Source organism: Myotis brandtii, unplaced genomic scaffold (assembly GCF_000412655.1).
Source record: "Myotis brandtii unplaced genomic scaffold, ASM41265v1 scaffold657, whole genome shotgun sequence".
NCBI classification, from domain to species: Eukaryota; Metazoa; Chordata; class Mammalia; order Chiroptera; family Vespertilionidae; genus Myotis; species Myotis brandtii.
The window spans coordinates 369,103-386,803 of NW_005370552.1; the positions used below are offsets into that span (position 1 = coordinate 369,103).

General features: G+C 39.3%; 1 protein-coding gene across 1 annotated transcript in view; it reads left to right on the top strand.

The window, feature by feature from the left end:
* Window positions 1–17,701, top strand: part of TSPAN7 (tetraspanin 7) — an 82,302-nt gene that overhangs the window by 53,804 nt on the left and 10,797 nt on the right. Inside the window, exons 2-5 of the mRNA XM_005880870.1 lie at window positions 11,269–11,457; window positions 14,505–14,579; window positions 15,559–15,654; window positions 17,049–17,204. Coding sequence (XP_005880932.1) covers window positions 11,269–11,457; window positions 14,505–14,579; window positions 15,559–15,654; window positions 17,049–17,204 — 516 coding nt within the window. The remainder of the gene's footprint in view (window positions 1–11,268; window positions 11,458–14,504; window positions 14,580–15,558; window positions 15,655–17,048; window positions 17,205–17,701) is intronic.

Here is a 17,701-nt window from a genome sequence, read left to right on the forward strand (position 1 = left end):
TATATATATATATATAAATAGTAATTATATGCATTCATGTGAAATGAAATGTCCTGAAATTATGAAAATTGCATTAAAGTGATAAATTTGGGGTGTTAGTCCATTTTTAAAATTTTTTCTTTAGGAGAGAGAGCAAGCATATGTGCAATCAAGGAACTTCTTTGCTTTCATCTTTACTTCTGGTATATGTGTGTCTTAAGGCTGCCAGAGTCTGGTGGCCATGAGAGAGCAGGTTGAGTTCTTGGTCCTTCACTGAAATCAGCACTTACATTCTCTTGTACTCCACTTAGAAAGAACAGCACTAATTGTATCTTGAAGATAACTCAGCCTGAAAACAATCTGACCTTTGAGGAACATTAAAGTGCCCTGGGGCAGAAGATCTGCAAGGAAGTTTAGAAAGGGGTGGCCTGACTATAGATTTTCTTCTATTTACACTCAGCTGTAAAGGCAAACATTTAAAAAATTATCTTCACTGTCCTAACATAAGTTTCTACAGGTTGTTTTTGCTAGCTACAGACTTTTAGTTAAGTTCTGTAAATTATTCCCCACTTGAAGGGAGAAAACACATTCAGTTAATACATAAACCATCACAATAAATTTGTCCTAAGTTTCACGAATATATTTCTGTGATACAGAATTTTGTTACATGATTCTCTTTTTAAGACTGTTAATTTCTAGCAGGTATAAAATCTGTTGAGAAAATAGCATTTCTTGAGTGGGTGTGGTAAGTAGGACACTGATACTGAGTGCTACTAGTTGTATGTTAAGATGACAAGAAGGACATTATAAGTATTACATAGAATTTTATGAACAAAAATACTTTATACTGTAAAGCACATTATAAAGATAAGATGATATTTTACTTGTTACATGAAATCCAAGGACATTTTCTTCCTCCTGCTGTCTCTAATCTATAATAATAAAAGCGTGATGTGCTAATTAGACCGGACAGCCAAATGACCTTCTAGACGACCTTCTGGATGAAGCTGGGGCTGCAAGGGCTGAGGCAAGCCACCACGGCTGCGAGGGCCGAGCCCCTTGCACAAATTTTGTGCATTGGGCCTCTAGTGATTATATAATAACATTTCTTCACTCGTTATTTTTCTGCTTGAGTTTTGAGGCCTTTTCCCAAAACACACCTCAATCAAGATAAAAATTCTCTCCATCACCCATTATGCCCCCTCCTGTCAGTCTTGTCCCCTCCATTGATAGTTTAGGGTTTTGCAATTTAAATGACTTAAGAATCAACAAATGCCACTATTATGTTATTCCCATTGTGTAAAGAGGGCCCCTGGTGCAATCCCAAACTTTCTTGTTTTGTAAATTTAGTATATTATTTACTAAGAAAAAATATTAATACCCTCTAGCATTTTGGAAGATGTTTATTTCTATTGCTTGTGCCTAAGTAATGTGTCCTATCAGAGTGCTCTGTCTAATCATGTTTATCAAAAGCAAAGGCTAGATGCCATAGGATATATATAGTTAACACAGTCCCAAGAGGGACTCATATGTTTTCAGGGAGCTGTCTACTGGGGCTGTGCTAAGGTATTCACAAAGGTGTAGAACACAAGTTAAAAAACCATTTATAAGAGATAGCATGGAAAAGCCTAAGCACATTCAGAAGAGGATGAAATGATTACTGTCTTTCAGGAAAGGCCTCTTGCCAGAAAGAGCATTTTAGTTGGGCTTTGGAGGGCAGGTTGGACCTGGCTGTGCATCAGTGGAGCAGGAGGCCTGAGCAGGTAGAACCAGCAGGCACCATGCTAGAGTGAGCTTAGCAGTGGCAGCTGTGTCACCACAGGGATAAAAAGTAGAGCTGTATTGCCCCCATGACCATTACCAAGAGCTAGTTACATAGCTCTTCTAAGGAGTTATGAACTTGTTTTATAGGGAATAGATTTCTGATGCAATATACTGTTATTAATAGCACCTAATTAGATATGTAGCTTCTCTTTTTACTTCTGTGTCAGGTTTTTGAAAGAATCTTTGTATGTGAAAAGTATGGAGGTTGCCTCTATAGTCTTTGTACATTTATCTTTAACCAGCTTCAATGATTCTTAAAGTCAGTCAGGATTTCTACTCTAGCTGAGAAATGGTAGAGTATAGTTGCGTAGGGAAAATTGAACTATTATTAATAGGGTAAACACTCCTTCAAGTGCCATATCCCCCTTTAAAGAACACAGCTTTTTTTAGTTGCAACCTCATTACATTGCTCTTCATGTAACAAAAATTATGTGGCCTTTCACTTCCTTTTAGAGATAAAAGGAAATGTAAGTCGGAATCTGGGAAAATGGTTTCCCTGGTTCCTGTGTCGCAAAGCTCCTATTCAGTCATATATGAAAATCTAGGGAGATAATTGGCGAGGAAAATCACTAGGTTTCCTGAACAATAGCATCAGACAACCTTTCAGGCAATTCTGCATTTTCCTGCTGGCTTTCCATCCATAGAACTTCTGTTCTATGGTTGCCTTCTGTTGTCACATTTGCAAGGCAACCCACTCCATTTTGGGCAATGCCTATTACTAGAAAAATTTTCCTTATATTGAGACAAAAATCTTTCCTTCTGTTAACTTTCCTAATACTGGCTTAAATATAGATTTTTGAAAATTGGCCCAAAACACAGGCATCATGTCTAACGCTGTTTTCAAAGCCTCAGTTTTCAAAGCCTGTTTTTCACCTGAAAAACAGAGATTAAAAATAAATGTGATGGGAAAAAATAAATGGGATGAAGCATATAGGGAGCACAGTACTGCTCAATAAAGGCCATTTATTCCAGGCACATACACAATTAACTGTGTTTTCAGACTGTGCCCTTAGTTTATGAAGGACTGCACATCCCCCTTGCAGGCTATGGGACAGGCAGATAGGACACCACTTTGGGCCAGAGCTGCTTTGAAAGTCAGATGGTCCTTGTGTAGATTCGTTTGTGATAGTTACCATTTCTGGCTCATCATAACATATACATCAGGATATTTATTTCCCATCTTGGTTTTTAAAGTGTCAAGATGTAGCTTGGAGCAGAACATGTTTTCATTTCTATAGAGCTGCCTGCCTCAATGGGGAGGAATAATGAAGAGCATTTTTTAAAATAAATAAATTAGTGACTATGCCTGCATATTTTATTTTTTAATTGTGGCAGCCAAATTCTCAGGGTTGAGAGTCAATCTGGCATCAGTGCCAGGATGGATGACACTAGCTTTCGAGGTTTTCTTATAGAACTGTTAGAAGTAGAGGGTTTGTGAGAAAGAACCTTCTCCAGTCAGGCTACATTAGAACACTTAGTATAGTGTCCAGCACATAGTGAGGACCTATCCTTTCTCCAACTATTGTTTGTTTTTTAAGAGAGAGACATTTTGCTGGTATAAGCACTGCTCATTCTCCTAACCATCAATTACAGACCTCATGGAGTTATAGAATGTTAGAGCTTCAAATTACATTTCCATTAGTGGTGATAGATTAGACCAAATAATTCCCAAATTTTCTTATTTAGGCCCCCTTGTGGTCAAAAGCAGACATTTGTGAAGCATTGTGAGAAGCGATGTCCACTATATGGATTTGACTTTACAAGGACCAGGCAGGTAGTTGCACTCAGATAAAAACCTGTTATTTGGTCAATTTGCTTCAGTTAATATTTTCCCACAGTACCTATCAACATTAGACATTTGAACTTTCCCCCTATGTGTTATTGGTAGCAATATCACATATGTGTGCAGTGAGGATATTTGAATGTTGAGAGGGAAGTGATTTTGACCCCTAAGTCTTCCCAGGAGAAAGTTAGGACCACTGAAAGGAGGTAAGAATCTTATTATTGAATACTATATGCATGCTTCTTCCACATATGTTTTTACTCAATACTAGGTCCTCTTCTAGCATTAGGTGTTATCAGCTCCAATTTCATGGAGAAAGAGGTGTGAGTTCCTCCAAACACCCCACCCCCTCACTCCCATCAATTCATAGCCAGATAGAGCACAAGCCTTAATAGATTTCTTCACTATCTAAGTTCTAACTTATTCCTGTTTATTTACATAGGTATGTATAAGATATAATATATATCTATATATATAGATATATATAGATATATAGATATAGATATATATATACACACACACACACACACACACACACACACACACACTCACAGGACTATGGTTTTATTTTTGGTATTTTGAAGATGATAATCCTATATAGAAATTATGCAAAGAAAATTCCCTTTTTAAAATAATGGAACTCCTAGAAAGCTAAATTTGTTCAACATAATAATCATGAGAGAAACATTGCTACTAAGGTTCATTCTGCATTTATGAAGCTTCTATTGTGTGGTCACTATATGCACAGTGACTGGCTTTCAAATTAAAAATTGGGAATTATGATCAGACAAGCAGTGATTCTACTTAAAATAGATATTAGGACAGAATGTCTGAAGGACATGTTGTGTTAGAAAATCAGGCACAGGATGTGAGTGAGGCTTTGGTGTTTACAAAGGAGTTAAAGGACCTTATTTCCTCCCACAAAGCTCTTTAAATCTTGATGTATACACAATTAACGATATAGGATATGATACATTTGTGGTCAGCAGAAACTTTCTATCAACACGCATTAATAATATAGTTGTAGCTTGTTTATAAGCTTACACTGACATGATCTTCTTTTAAAATATCTTTCCTTATTAGTTTGGAATTTTATCCATCTTTTCACAGCTGGTTCAGTCCTAGGTCACTGAGGAATGGAAGCAAGGGAAGTGGCTTCTCTCTACAACGCTTCCTGCACTTGGTCAGCCACCTGCTAATGATGCTAATGCTGTTTATGCTCCTGGTACTCATGCTTTATGTGTTAACTGGGTCAACATATTTTATATACAAGTGAAATCAAATGGGGGTTCCATGGAGGAGATGTGGCATAGAGGGAATCCCCAAAACATTAAGCTTCTGTCACTTTAGCCACTATAGCTGCTCCTGATTTCTAAGTACCCAAATCTCCTTGTAAGTGGCTTTGCTGGCCCCAATTCATAATAGGTATTCACCTACTAGCATATGCGGTCTATTTATATATCTGGGTCATCACTAAAACCAGAGATGTGAACTACATCCAGACATCCTTAACCTCTGGTTTTTTCACTTCTTCCTTTTACATGCTCTTGGGGACTCAAAGTTGGAGTACGACATACCTTATTAGTGTATACTTTTAAGGAAAACTCATCAACAATACTTACTAGTATAAATAAAAAAGTAATGCCAAGAGGCTCAGAATAAGCTGCCCTTAAAATTTCTCCATGGCATAATGGGATGTTTCTCAATGTGCTAATAACTGTGTAGTGAAAGGCTTTTAGGGCCTTTCTTTTGGGATTTTTTTTAAGAGGGAAGAGACCTAAAATCCTGAATCTTGTAGGGCAATATACAGGAAATAAGAAACCAATTCAGGTATGTCCATTCTTTCCTAGTGAGATATACAGAGTTCCTAAAAACATGTTTAGAAATTTAATGTGACACTTTGTTGAATAATGGAATTAAGTATAAGTTGGAACTGTTTGGGCCTTATTGGAAGGGGTTTAGTTATTCAAGTAGTAAAAGGCTATTTTAATAAGTACCCTTTATTATGATTTTAGCAGCCATGTAGCCTTGATTTTCTGTGATAGGCCTATTTCAAATGTCTCTACCATGTTCAGACTCAGTTTTTAATTCATAAAGTACTGTCACCATATTTACCAGTTTCTATCAGTTCCTGGGCCTCTAGGCCATTAGAAATTATTCAGTCTCCAGCCTGTCACGTGCTCAAGCCACTCCTCACCTAGACTCCCATGGACAAACTACAGAGCCCCAACCAATACAGGCCCTTGGTAAATGCTGGATCTTGGCCCTTCTGAGGATCATTTGGGCAATTCAAGAAGACAGATAAAACTTAAGCACTTGGCTCCTGTAGATGTGACTGGAGCCAGTCCAGTCATTTCACAGATGAAGAACTAAGAAACAGATATAAAACATGACTTGTACAAGCTGGTGGTTGTATTTTGAAAGCATCTGAGAGAAGGAAGCATTTGTTTGCTGGACTTAATGCGTTCTTGGTGTCATTTCCTATGAGATGATTAGCTGCTTCACTACCCAGGTGAAGAAACTGCTATGGTGGGCCCACAGCCAGAGCTGGAATTCCTGACTTTTCATAGTGCCATTCAAAGCCCTATACATATTTTCAAAAGCATCTATGATCTGTTAGACAGTATGCATTTCAGACCCTGGTTATATAGTCATTGATAAAATTGAAATGGAAGCTAAAGTTTGTGACAAATGAATTCTTTGGAACTTGAATTCTATGAATTGGCTATAGGATGAAATATTTAAATAATAAATATAATCTTAGTGGGCTGTACTGGGTATATAAATAAAGAGTACCATGTCTGCTCATTGGCATACCTGGGGTCAATGAACTGTGGTGGTATTCCCTTCCCCCCATTAAGTCTTTAGAAGAGAAAGAAAGTCTCTTTCTTCTATGTCTCCTACTTTTCCTATTAGCAACTACCTTCATAGATGTGTCCACTGTGTTCTGCATCTCCTTACTATCACCTGTCTTCCAGTGTTGTCCTCTCATGTTCTAGCCTTAGCCCTTGTCATTACAACCATCCTCTGCTTTTGTTTCCTGAGACACACTGTTCCTTTAGCTGTCACTTCTGGCCTGAACCCTCATTTTCAGCTCTGATGAACTTCTAAATTCTGAACTCCAGCTCCCCATCCACAACTGCCATCTGAACATGTTATATGTGTCACCTCAAAACCAACAGAAAACAGGACCTGGAACAGAGAGGTTTCCTATTGGTTCTCAAATTCAGGTTTAACAGAATTTAAAATCCTCTTAATTCTCTCACTGTTCTCAACTTCCCTATTCATATTTAATGATGCCACTGATCTCCCCACCGTGTATTGTGTGTTATCTTCCACACACATACACATAGACATAAAAATAAGGGAGAAAAAGATTGAATTGGCTAACATACTTACTTAGAAAGAAAAAGCTCAAAGCATATGTCTTGTTGCTCTTAAGATAGCAGTGTCATCATTTAAAAGGAAAGCTTGTTGTCATGCCAGTAAGCTAATGAATTTTTGGAAGTCTGTGTAAAACTATAACACATGACTCACTGTACATGTTCCCTTCCCTCACCCAGCAACCACTTGTCATCTTGGAAAGCTGGCAGAACAGTGGAGTTTGCGTCCAAAAATTAGTTGACTTTCTACTCCCACTGCTGATGGTTTGTCAGTCACAGGGAGAACCTCATAAACTTTCTTGTGCTTATTTGCCCAATGGTACGTCTATCATTATATTTCAGAGTGAGTAAATTTGAATAAATATGAAGCTTGAGGTTCATATTTCTTGTTGAATGTTAGAGATGGGGGAAGCACTGAAAATCAGGTTTGCCTGCTTCCTGATCCTACTGAACAAGGAACTGAGGCCCAGAAAGGTTAGCTGATCTGTCCAAGGCCACATAGCTAATTTGTGACAAAACTACAACTGAAATCATGATATTCTAACCCCCAGCCATGAACTCTTCCATTCATCTACCTTTTAAATATACTAGGTCTCCTCTTGCCATTCATCTGGGCTGAGTTCTCAAGCCTGTGGAAAAGCCCCAATAAATTCTGGTTCTTAGTCTATTTTAAAACATTAATCATTTACACAATTACTTTTTAATAAAATAATTAAGTTGTAAATGTGACAAGTTCACACTGTTATTCTGAGGACACAAGTTTAATCAGAATGTCTGTGGTCTGTGAGCACAAATGGGAGTGGGCTCAAGTAAAATGCCTCTGGGCATCTGAGAAACATGAAAGTGCAGTATCCCTGGCTCCTTTGCTTGTAGTTTTTTCCCCCCACTCTCATGGCCTGGCAATTGTTTTATAATACTCACCCCAAGTTGACCACCACTACCACCACCAGATATGGTTTTACTCACCTCAGGGTGTACTATAGTCCAACCTTTTTCTTCCTTGTCTATTGAACCCTTTCTTCTTTGTCCTTTACATTGTTGTTCTCCAGATTACAATGCTGACTCAGATTGGCTAGGTTTTCAGAGAATTTCAGAGGGTAGAGTAGGTGGATGGATAACATGAAACTTTTCCCCTTGTCAAATCTACAATTGGTTGCTTATTCATTCATTCAACAGACATACTGGACATTGACTATGTGCAAGATACACAGCTTCTGCTCTTAAGGGAATCACAGTACTAGATGTGCATGGGAGGGGGAATAGAGCACAGAATGACAAACAATGGAATACTACAGAATAAGGTTTGTTTAAGAAGGCTGGGATAAGTGTGTACAGTGTACCAAAAGAGTTTAGGATACAGACAGGTAGTGATAGGAAGGGTAACAAACCTAGGTAATAGGATCATCAAGAGCAATGGTTGAGAAGCAATAAAGAATGGGAAGTGCACAGAGAACTACACTTTCCTGGAACAATATAGAATGCACAAAGAGTCATGAAGGAGATGAGGCTACAGAAGGCCTTACATATGTGGAGTTTGGGTTTTCAAACACAATTTGTCCATCAGGAATGTTTGAGTAGAAGACCAACATTTGAGAAGGTATTTTCTCTCTAGATTGGTCTTAGATTCTTAGCACGTGGGTACTTGGAGGGGCCTAGCTATCCCAGTCTTCATATCATTCAGTGGAAGAGTTCCTTAGAGGATGACTAACTTGGTCAATGTCAAGATGTTGGATGGTTTTTCTCCCATGCAATATGGTGCCCACTGGCAGTCTTTAAGAAGCAACCTTGAGGTTTGCAAAAAAAAAAAAAAAAAAAAAGGAAAGAAAGAAAGGAGGGGGGATATTTGTGTAATTTACATTAAACGAATATTTAACAAGTTGATATAGGCTTTGTACTTTACATGAGGAGAGATTTATTATACAAAGCAATGGTTACACTTGGAGAAATTATTTTTGGAAAGGAGAACAGAAATAAAAATGTTAATACTGTTTGCCTTTAAATCAGAATTTGTGTTAACTTTGACATACCTCATATAATATTTGGTATGGTGGTAAGTGAACTTTATGAAATCACTGGTCATAGAAATATATGATAATATCAGACTCAAATTTGTGTATACTTTCATTAAAACAATATCATTCTAATAATGACTGGTAATAGTAATGTATGGACTGCAGCTGCTCAGTGTATGTCTGAAGTATTACTGAATCTTTAAGGACAGTCATGTGAAATTGCAAGTTTATAAATGAGACCTACATTCAGTCTAAATAAACAATGATTAGCTTAATCGGATTTTTGCTTTTGTTTAACACATTGTGATATTTACAGCTTTAGGCAGATAGTGCAGAGTGGGAAGTGAGGGAGAAAGTTTCTCTTTGGTTCCATTTTTAACTTAACTCACAGTATTTACCTATGGAGAAGTTTTGTAAGTATTTGGCATTTGATGGACTCTGTTTTATAAAATAGAGGTTCTAAGACCCAGAGAAATGAAATATATTTGTTTGTCAGTCTATATTAAGCATTTACTCTGTGCCTGGCACTGTGCTAAGAATTGAGTAATAAAAGACAACTTATGCACTGCCATTTCTACCTAATGTTCAATTCAGTGTGTTCTTATTCCTAATGAGTGGAGAATTGAATGTTACATTTTGATTCTGGTAGGTGAAAAATCTTTTATGTTTCCATTTGGAGGAATATGGAAGAAGAGGCTGTTCAAGGAAGGTACTTTCTGTAACAACCACCAGGTGTCAGCAGAGGACGTGAAACTCTTGGCAACATTTGAGATCTTGGTTGTCTTAACTCACTAAGGTCATTTCCATTGGAACTTTTCAAAGGCAGTAGACCTCCACTGGGCCACTATCTCCCAAATAGTAGTGTCAGACATTTTTTCCTGAAGACTATATCACATCCATTCCTTTACCTTGTAAAAGTTGCATTAGTTCCTCAATCTTTTCATGATTTCAAGCTTTTAATTCTTTCCTGGTTAATATTTCTACAAAGTAGAAAAACTATTGGGGGTAGGGGTAAGGTAGTATCACCAAATTCTTGTTTCTACTGATATGGGGAAAGGTGCAGGGTCTGTTCTTTTTCCTGCACGGAGAAACAATATGATGGTGGAGCTTGATGGCTCCAAATGGCATAAGGAGTTTTCAGAGTATACGGAGAGAGGCCTTGGCATCTTCACTGGCCCAGCTGTTTGGTTCCTCATGCAGCATGTATCGGGTGGTGTTCACTTACAGATGTTATGGAACAGTGAACAGTGAACAGTGTATTGATCGACAGGGGAAATGTTGGTGAGGTGGGTATTGATTTGTATCATACTGGTTTTCTCCAGTTTCTCATCTGGCCTCCTCACTTGAGTGGGCAGGCTGGACAGGGAACGGAGGCATTTGGTATGGAGAAGAGCTCCCTTGGACAGCCAGGCTTTTTTTGGCCTCATAAGCTTTCAGAAGAGATAGCAGAGGGCTATTAGTTTAAATAAGTTGCTAAGCTACTAATAAACCGAAGGAGAGGCCAGTTTTGGAGCTAGAGACACAGTCAACCATTGGCTTCAGTAGCTAAAGCTTCAGGGGATAGAGAGTAAGGCATAGCATGCAGCCCCAAGTCTATTTTCTGAAATAAGGGCCCAATTGATGCAAGGTTCTAGAGTTTAGACATGCTGTAGGGATTTCTTTTGGCCTGATCAGTAGGGTTTGACACATTGCATTAAAGTTAATTCTAGGAGTTATTTGGATTCTTCTGTTGTTTTATATTGAATAAAGTAACATAAATAAGGTGGTGAATCAACATGGATTCAAAAATACTTTGAAAGTTTTGCTTTTGTAGAGATTTTTGTGAAAATAGTGAAAGAAAATTACCTTGTTCCTTAAAACATGTGAAATGTCCTTAAAACACACTATGTACACACATACCCTTGAAGAGGGTGGCTGACATTACTACTGGGGTTATACCTAGCTCAGCATCAAGTTGTGGCACTCAGACTAGACCTAGAAAGTCTCTGAGAACTGTATTAGGATATACTTCTTAAGAAGCTTAAAAAGTTCTTTATTGTTGGCTTCAGTTTGGATTAATGTAGTAACTGCATATGGGATTGTATAAGATCTAATTGTACAAAATCATTGTCTTTGCTGTATGATGGCTTTAGTTAATGATCTTCAACCTTTTCTCACTACTTTAGGGAATCCTATAGCAATTACCAATTGGCTCATACAAACTGGAGTTGTCATATTCAGGCCACACTGATTGTCACCTCTCTCAGCAGCAGTTTTACACTCTCTTCTCCTGCCTTCCCATTTTCAGATCACTGGGGTGATCCTGCTGGCCGTTGGAGTCTGGGGAAAACTCACTCTGGGCACCTATATCTCCCTCATTGCTGAGAACTCCACAAATGCCCCCTATGTCCTCATTGGAACTGGCACTACCATCGTTGTTTTTGGCCTGTTTGGATGCTTTGCTACATGCCGTGGTAGCCCATGGATGTTGAAACTGGTGAGTATGTCACAACATCATACTGCTTTTTCAATTCCTTTTTACAAAAATATCAATCACATGAAAGCAAAGTAGCCTTTCTTGAAGCCACAGAGAAGACCTCAATATTCATTGATTCTAATTTTAGTCCAGACTCTTACATAATCCACCCTTTAATCCCTTAGAGGGAAAAACAACCCCAAACACAGCCTGGCACAAAAAAAAAACCAGTCCTGGTCCCCTGAGGTAGATGATAAGAAATCAGTGGCCAGCGGTTCTAATAGGCCATTCATATCCTTGTGGCAAGACACCCTGTTCCAGTTTTGAATTCTGCCTTAGAAATCTCTTCAAGCATGTGATGTGCAGCTTTGGTGGGCAAGACAGCATCCCAAACATAAGCAGTCTTTAGTCTCCAAGTTCCCACTGGAGAAATGCTTTCTGTGTCCTTGAACTTGGCTGTGGATGCATGGGCACCCTCTTCTCGAAACCTGCACACCCTGGTTCTATGGGAGTTGAGCTAAGCCAGAGCTTCTCCACTCAATGGAGGGTTGATGCAGTGCTAACTATTGGCTACCACGACCAGTGCCGGGTACCTTACTGCAATAGGGCAGACAGAGCAGTGATGTTTCCCAAAGAATAAGGATAAGCTGTTAAAAGGTTGTTACTGTGATACTTATTTTTTTAATAGAATAGTTGCCTAAGTCTCTACTCACTGTCCATGCTCCTCATTAATAAAAGTTAATATTAAAGGCTTTTACAGATAAAAGGTAGCAAAGGCATCTCCTAACACTTGAGAGCTCATTAGCAAAGTGTCCACCAGTACTTTGTTGTTTGTTCTTCCTCATTTAGCTCTAGGTTGTAGTAGCATTTAATACCATGTAGTGATAGATGTGGGTGTAAAGGTAATTCACTCTAAAAGAACCACCTTCCAAAGTGGCACAGGTCAGTGTCTTTGTTGACAACCTCATGGAAGCCATGGTTGATTTGGCCACTTTCTCTTCTGTAGACCATGCAGGAGACATGCCCTGGCCACCACTGATTCTTTTGGGTTGGTGGCAAAACCATAGTGGAGCCATATTGAGGCACTTTTACTGCTTTCAGCTGTCACTCTATGCTAACACCCCAAGTTTTCCTTCTTGTATTTCTTACAAGCATTAGGATCTGTTTTAGTCTAGTATAGTAGTCCTCAACTTTGGATGTATGCTTACATCAACTGGGCAGCAAGATGAGAATTAACTTCAAATGCATAGTAAAGAAGGATTGCTAAATATTCATCTGTATAAACAATAATGGAGGAGACCTGGTCATGAGACTTGACTGATTCTGACACTGTCTATGTGTTTAGTGGCAAGGATGTAACCTCTTTGGACCTCATTGATGAAAGAATACTATTGGACTAAAAATCACCAAGGTTTCTTCCAGCTCAAATAGTATGAGTGAAGGAGGAGCATAAGAGAGGATACAGCAATGGAATAGTTATCTCTGGCCTATTTTCACTTTGTGGGGCCTAGAGAGACTGCCTCTTTCCTAAGAGTTTCGCCACAGAAAGGCTAGGGCTTAAACTTAGGAGGAGTTCTGGTGGAGTCTAAGCCTGGTATGAGAGTCTCCCTAGAGTAAAATGTGCTTCTAATTGCATTTTGTACCAAGTCAAGAGAGAGAAGTTGTTTATATAGGGCATTCTACTCATAACTGTGTGCTTCATATTTTAGTGGCTGTACTTCAAGTGTGTAGAGACTTTTGTTAATATTTCAAATGAAACTGGCATTTTAAGCCAGTATTTCTTCCTTTTAATATATGTGCCACTAGCTAAGAAAAATAATTTATGATCCTGTGTATATATTTATACTTTACAGGACATGTGTACACTTTACAAATAAGTCATATGGCCATGTGCAGTCTATCTAAATTCCACAGCATCATCTAGGGCCATTCCAAATATTGAGGGCTTTTATATAGTTTGAGATGAGAAGAAGCATATTGTAAGACATATGCCTTGTAGGAAAGGAATCAATTCTCTTTCCTTTCATCTGCTTTTCAAAGTCACAAAAATGGAAACCATTAATGTCTCATAAGTACCATGTAATATCCCTGAAATTAGGCATGCACATGCACACACACAAAATCAACTTGGAAAGTACAGGAAGCATGAAATGGGAAAGAAGCACTAAGGGTTTTAGGTGCCTGCAAACATTGTTAGTCAGTAGTGTAGCATATTGGCTTTTTAAAAGACTATTAACTCCACGTACTGTGCAGAACAAGAAAGGTAGGTAGGTAGCCTATTGGCCATTGTTGTATATGCTGCATTCGAGTATGACCACCATATTAAGGAAGGGAGGTCAACCTGTGCACATTCTGATTCTTCTGTAAGTATGGGAGGGATACAATTCCAAAGGGAGAGGTTTTGAAGCCATTTTCTGATTGGAAAAAAAGCAGGGTTGCGCCATGGCTGTGTTTGCCCATATAAGGGCCTGTTGTATAGAAGAGAGGGCTGGTTCTTATATCCCCTGAAAGCAGATTCAACACCAGTGAGTGGAAGTTACAGGTAGGCAGACTGTGGCCAAGAGAAAGGAAGTCTTTCCAGCAGTGTAAACAGTTTGAAAACTAAATGAGCTATAAGGGGTGGGTGGGTAGAGCTGGGTTTGCAGATGCTAGATGAAGGTGCAGGCAGATGCCAAATGACCATAAAGAGGAAGGTGGTATGAAGGACTCCCAGACAGGGTGAAACTGTGTCCTGTGACTTCCAGAGTACTTTCTAGCTCAAGGATTCTAACATTAAAAATAATTAATACCTTAAGTTGTAGAAAGCCCTTTTAGATTTCTCTTGGTCAACCTGAGCTGATAGGCATGATACTAGTCCCAAAATGCTTCCTCCTATTAAACAGACATATTCCTATATTGGGGCTCATGTGGGTAAATCTGGAGAAGAGTATTTTTAAACTTTTCCTAAACTTTGTCTAGGGAAAAGGAGCATTTGTCTAATTCTCCCTGACAAGAAGTAACCTACCCAAAAGAAGCACTTTTCCTAATATTGACATATTTGACTTTGTTCCTGCCTACTTGATTTTCAGTATGCCATGTTTCTGTCCTTGGTGTTCCTGGCTGAGCTCGTAGCTGGCATTTCAGGGTTTGTGTTTCGTCATGAGGTGAGTATACACAAAGTGGATCACTCAGTTAAAGAGTCTTTGGGAGGAGGGAATTTGAAACCTCTTGAAATGTGTATAGGGCACATATAGGCTAGCTGGCATCTCCAGTGGTATTGCTATTTTCCAAATATCACATATTATGGGCTGAAATACCAATAAATTTCTAAATGTAGGAATTTAAACAAACTCAAAAACTTAGTTGTTGATCCTCACTCTATTTCTTTATATAGTTATGAGTGCCCCGGTGCATGGATCCGTGCACATTGAAAGGAAATTAATTAGAAGAAATATTTTAATATCACTATTCGCCCTTTCTCTATAATAGAAGTGTCAACCAAATTCACGATGGACAATGACAGATCAAAACACATATGTGCGATTGGTGCCAGCGAGAGCTTTATATGTATCATGCATGTGCGAGTCAACGTTTATTTTTAAATTGCCAGTGCGTGTCATATGTACTGGCCAGTCGGTCATTCAGATGGACAGTTGGTCACTTAGCCATATATATATATATTTCTTTTTCTTGCGGTATGGAGAGAACCACTGTGTTCTGCAGACTCATTTGCACACAAGGCAGTATTTGTCTATAGGCTAATAATATTTTAAAGCAGTGACCTTCAATATAGATTAAATACTCCTTTTAGGATAGCTATGTCAGCAAAGCACAAGTGTGTATCTATATAACGATTTCTGAGACTGTGAAAGCAAGTCAAACTAGTTGTGTCCCAAAGGCAAAGTGCTAGATTTCCCCAAAGCAGCCTGTGCTCTCTTCTCTTCTCCCCAGAGCTCCTTTGGGACACCCCTACCACTTGGGAGGTAAAATCTACATCCCAGTAATGAGGAGCCCTGCTGTTATGCCTGGTGGTGAGGGAAAAGGAAAAAAGATAGTCATAATCCCAAACCCCTACAGCTCTTTGTTTTTAATTTATATGTAAAATTTTAGATTTCTAAAGCTACTCATCCCTGTCTTCCATAGATTAAGGATACCTTCCTGAGGACTTACATGGATGCCATGCAGAATTACAATGGCAATGATGAGAGGAGCCAGGCAGTGGACCATGTGCAGCGCAGCGTAAGTTCCAGGGAAGGAGTTGGGGTTGGGAACTGCCTGTGAGGTGTGGCCTTAGACTTGTGTGCTGCTGCTGATTCCTGTTCTCAAACTTTTGATCCCATTCCATTTCCAAAGGTTAGGGTATTTGTCCAGGGTCCAGTTATCCAGGTAATTTCTGTTAAGAAGCATCACTGGCTCTGTTTGTTTTTTATAAGTAAGGATTGTGAGGATTCCAAGGAAAGTAAGTTTGACCTTAAAATCTGAAGCCTTGGAAAGGAGGTAGGCAGTGAGTATATGACAGCCTTTCTTAGAGTTGGCTCCCAAAGGTTGGCATTCTGGAAGTGGTGTCTTTAGTCTGGGTGAAGAACTCCAGTAAACTACCTTCACAGGCTTTTGCAGCATACTGGGGATAGAGAGTGGACCAAGAAGAAACTGAGGGTCTGTCAGGTATATGAATGGCCCAGACAGCCTGGTGCTTTACAAAGGATATGAGGAAAATAGAAGTTTCCTGCCTACAGGCGCTCAGGAGGGCGGGTGCTGGTGCTGAAGCCTGATGCCCATGAGGATCACCTGGGAAGTTTTTTGGTATTAGGGTGCTTTTTATGTGCTTCAGAAGCATTTAAATTTTGGGGGGTAATTTATTTGATAAAATTTCAAACTTATCCAAAAAAAAAATTTGTAAGAGTAGTACAAAGAACTATACACCTTTTACCCAGATTCACTAATTAATTATATTTTACCCCATTGTCTTTAATATTCTCTGTGTTAGCAGTTGGCAAATCTTTTCTGTGAAGGGTCAACTAGTAACTATTTGAGGCTTTGACGGCCATGCAGTCTCTGTCACAAGTACTCTGCCTCTGTAGCACCCGTAAACAAAGAGGCCTGGCTGTGTTCCAATAAAACTTGATTTATGAAACTAGGCAGCTGGTTGGCTATAGTTTAGCAGCACCAACTCTCTTTCTACCTCTATGTGCACCCCCCCCCAAAACAAAACAAAACAAAACACACCCATTTATTTACTTCTTAGTATAGATCCTTTGAAGAGCTTTTTAAGATCATTTTTGCCTTGGCTTCCCCATCAGCAGTACTGATTGAGTTGATCTATACACCTTTAACAGCACCCAGCTGACATAGGTGATTTTGATGCATAGCCAGGCCACTGCTTTGATTTAAGGAGGTCATAAGAAAGCCAACACGACCCATCATTTAGAACTTTCTTCTTTGAGTTCAAATGGGCTTCCCAGTGAGAACAATTGTTAGCGGAGCTTCAGCTCATCTTTACTCACCAAAGCTATGCCTGTTGACTCAGAGGCTTGGCCCATGTTTCTCTTTTAAAAGTTACAGGGCGGTGAGTGAGGAGATCACACAGTCTTTGATCTGCCACACTTTGATTCTTTCTCTTTCCCTGTTAACAGCTGAGCTGCTGTGGTGTGCAGAACTATACCAACTGGAGCACCAGCCCCTACTTCACAGAGCATGGCATCCCCCCAAGTTGCTGCATGAATGACACCGATTGTAATCCCCAGGATCTGCACAATCTGACTGTGGCCTCCACCAAAGTTTACCAGAAGGTACTTGCTTCCTTTCAGTCCTGATGGGATCAGTGGTGAATGTTTGGGGAGGTCATTTTTGTTTTTGTGAGATTATGACAAGTAGGTAAGAAATGGTAGTCTAGGAAGGAGTCAAGAATCTGCCTTTGTGGTCCTTTATTGCCGAGAAGAGGTACTTGAGGCTGCCCACTTCTAAGGAGAAAGTTGTGACTTAGTTCAGCTCCAAATTCCTCTCCCAGCAAGAATCTACCAGGCATGGTTAGGAAGGTTTAGCAAGTGGTTTCTGTTAAACCTGATGCTGATGTCAGACAGGGAATGCTGGCTTTCTTCTTTCTGGGTGTCTTTTTTCTGCTTAATATATCTACTAAACATGAAATCATTTACAGCTGGGTGTCAGTCCTTAGCAGGAAGGGGGGAGTAGAGTTGACAGACAGCATCTGTTTCTGCTAGGAGGGTGGCCTTTATTTTAGGGAGGTCGCTGTCATAGGAAAAGAAATAAACAACTCCAATCCAACTCA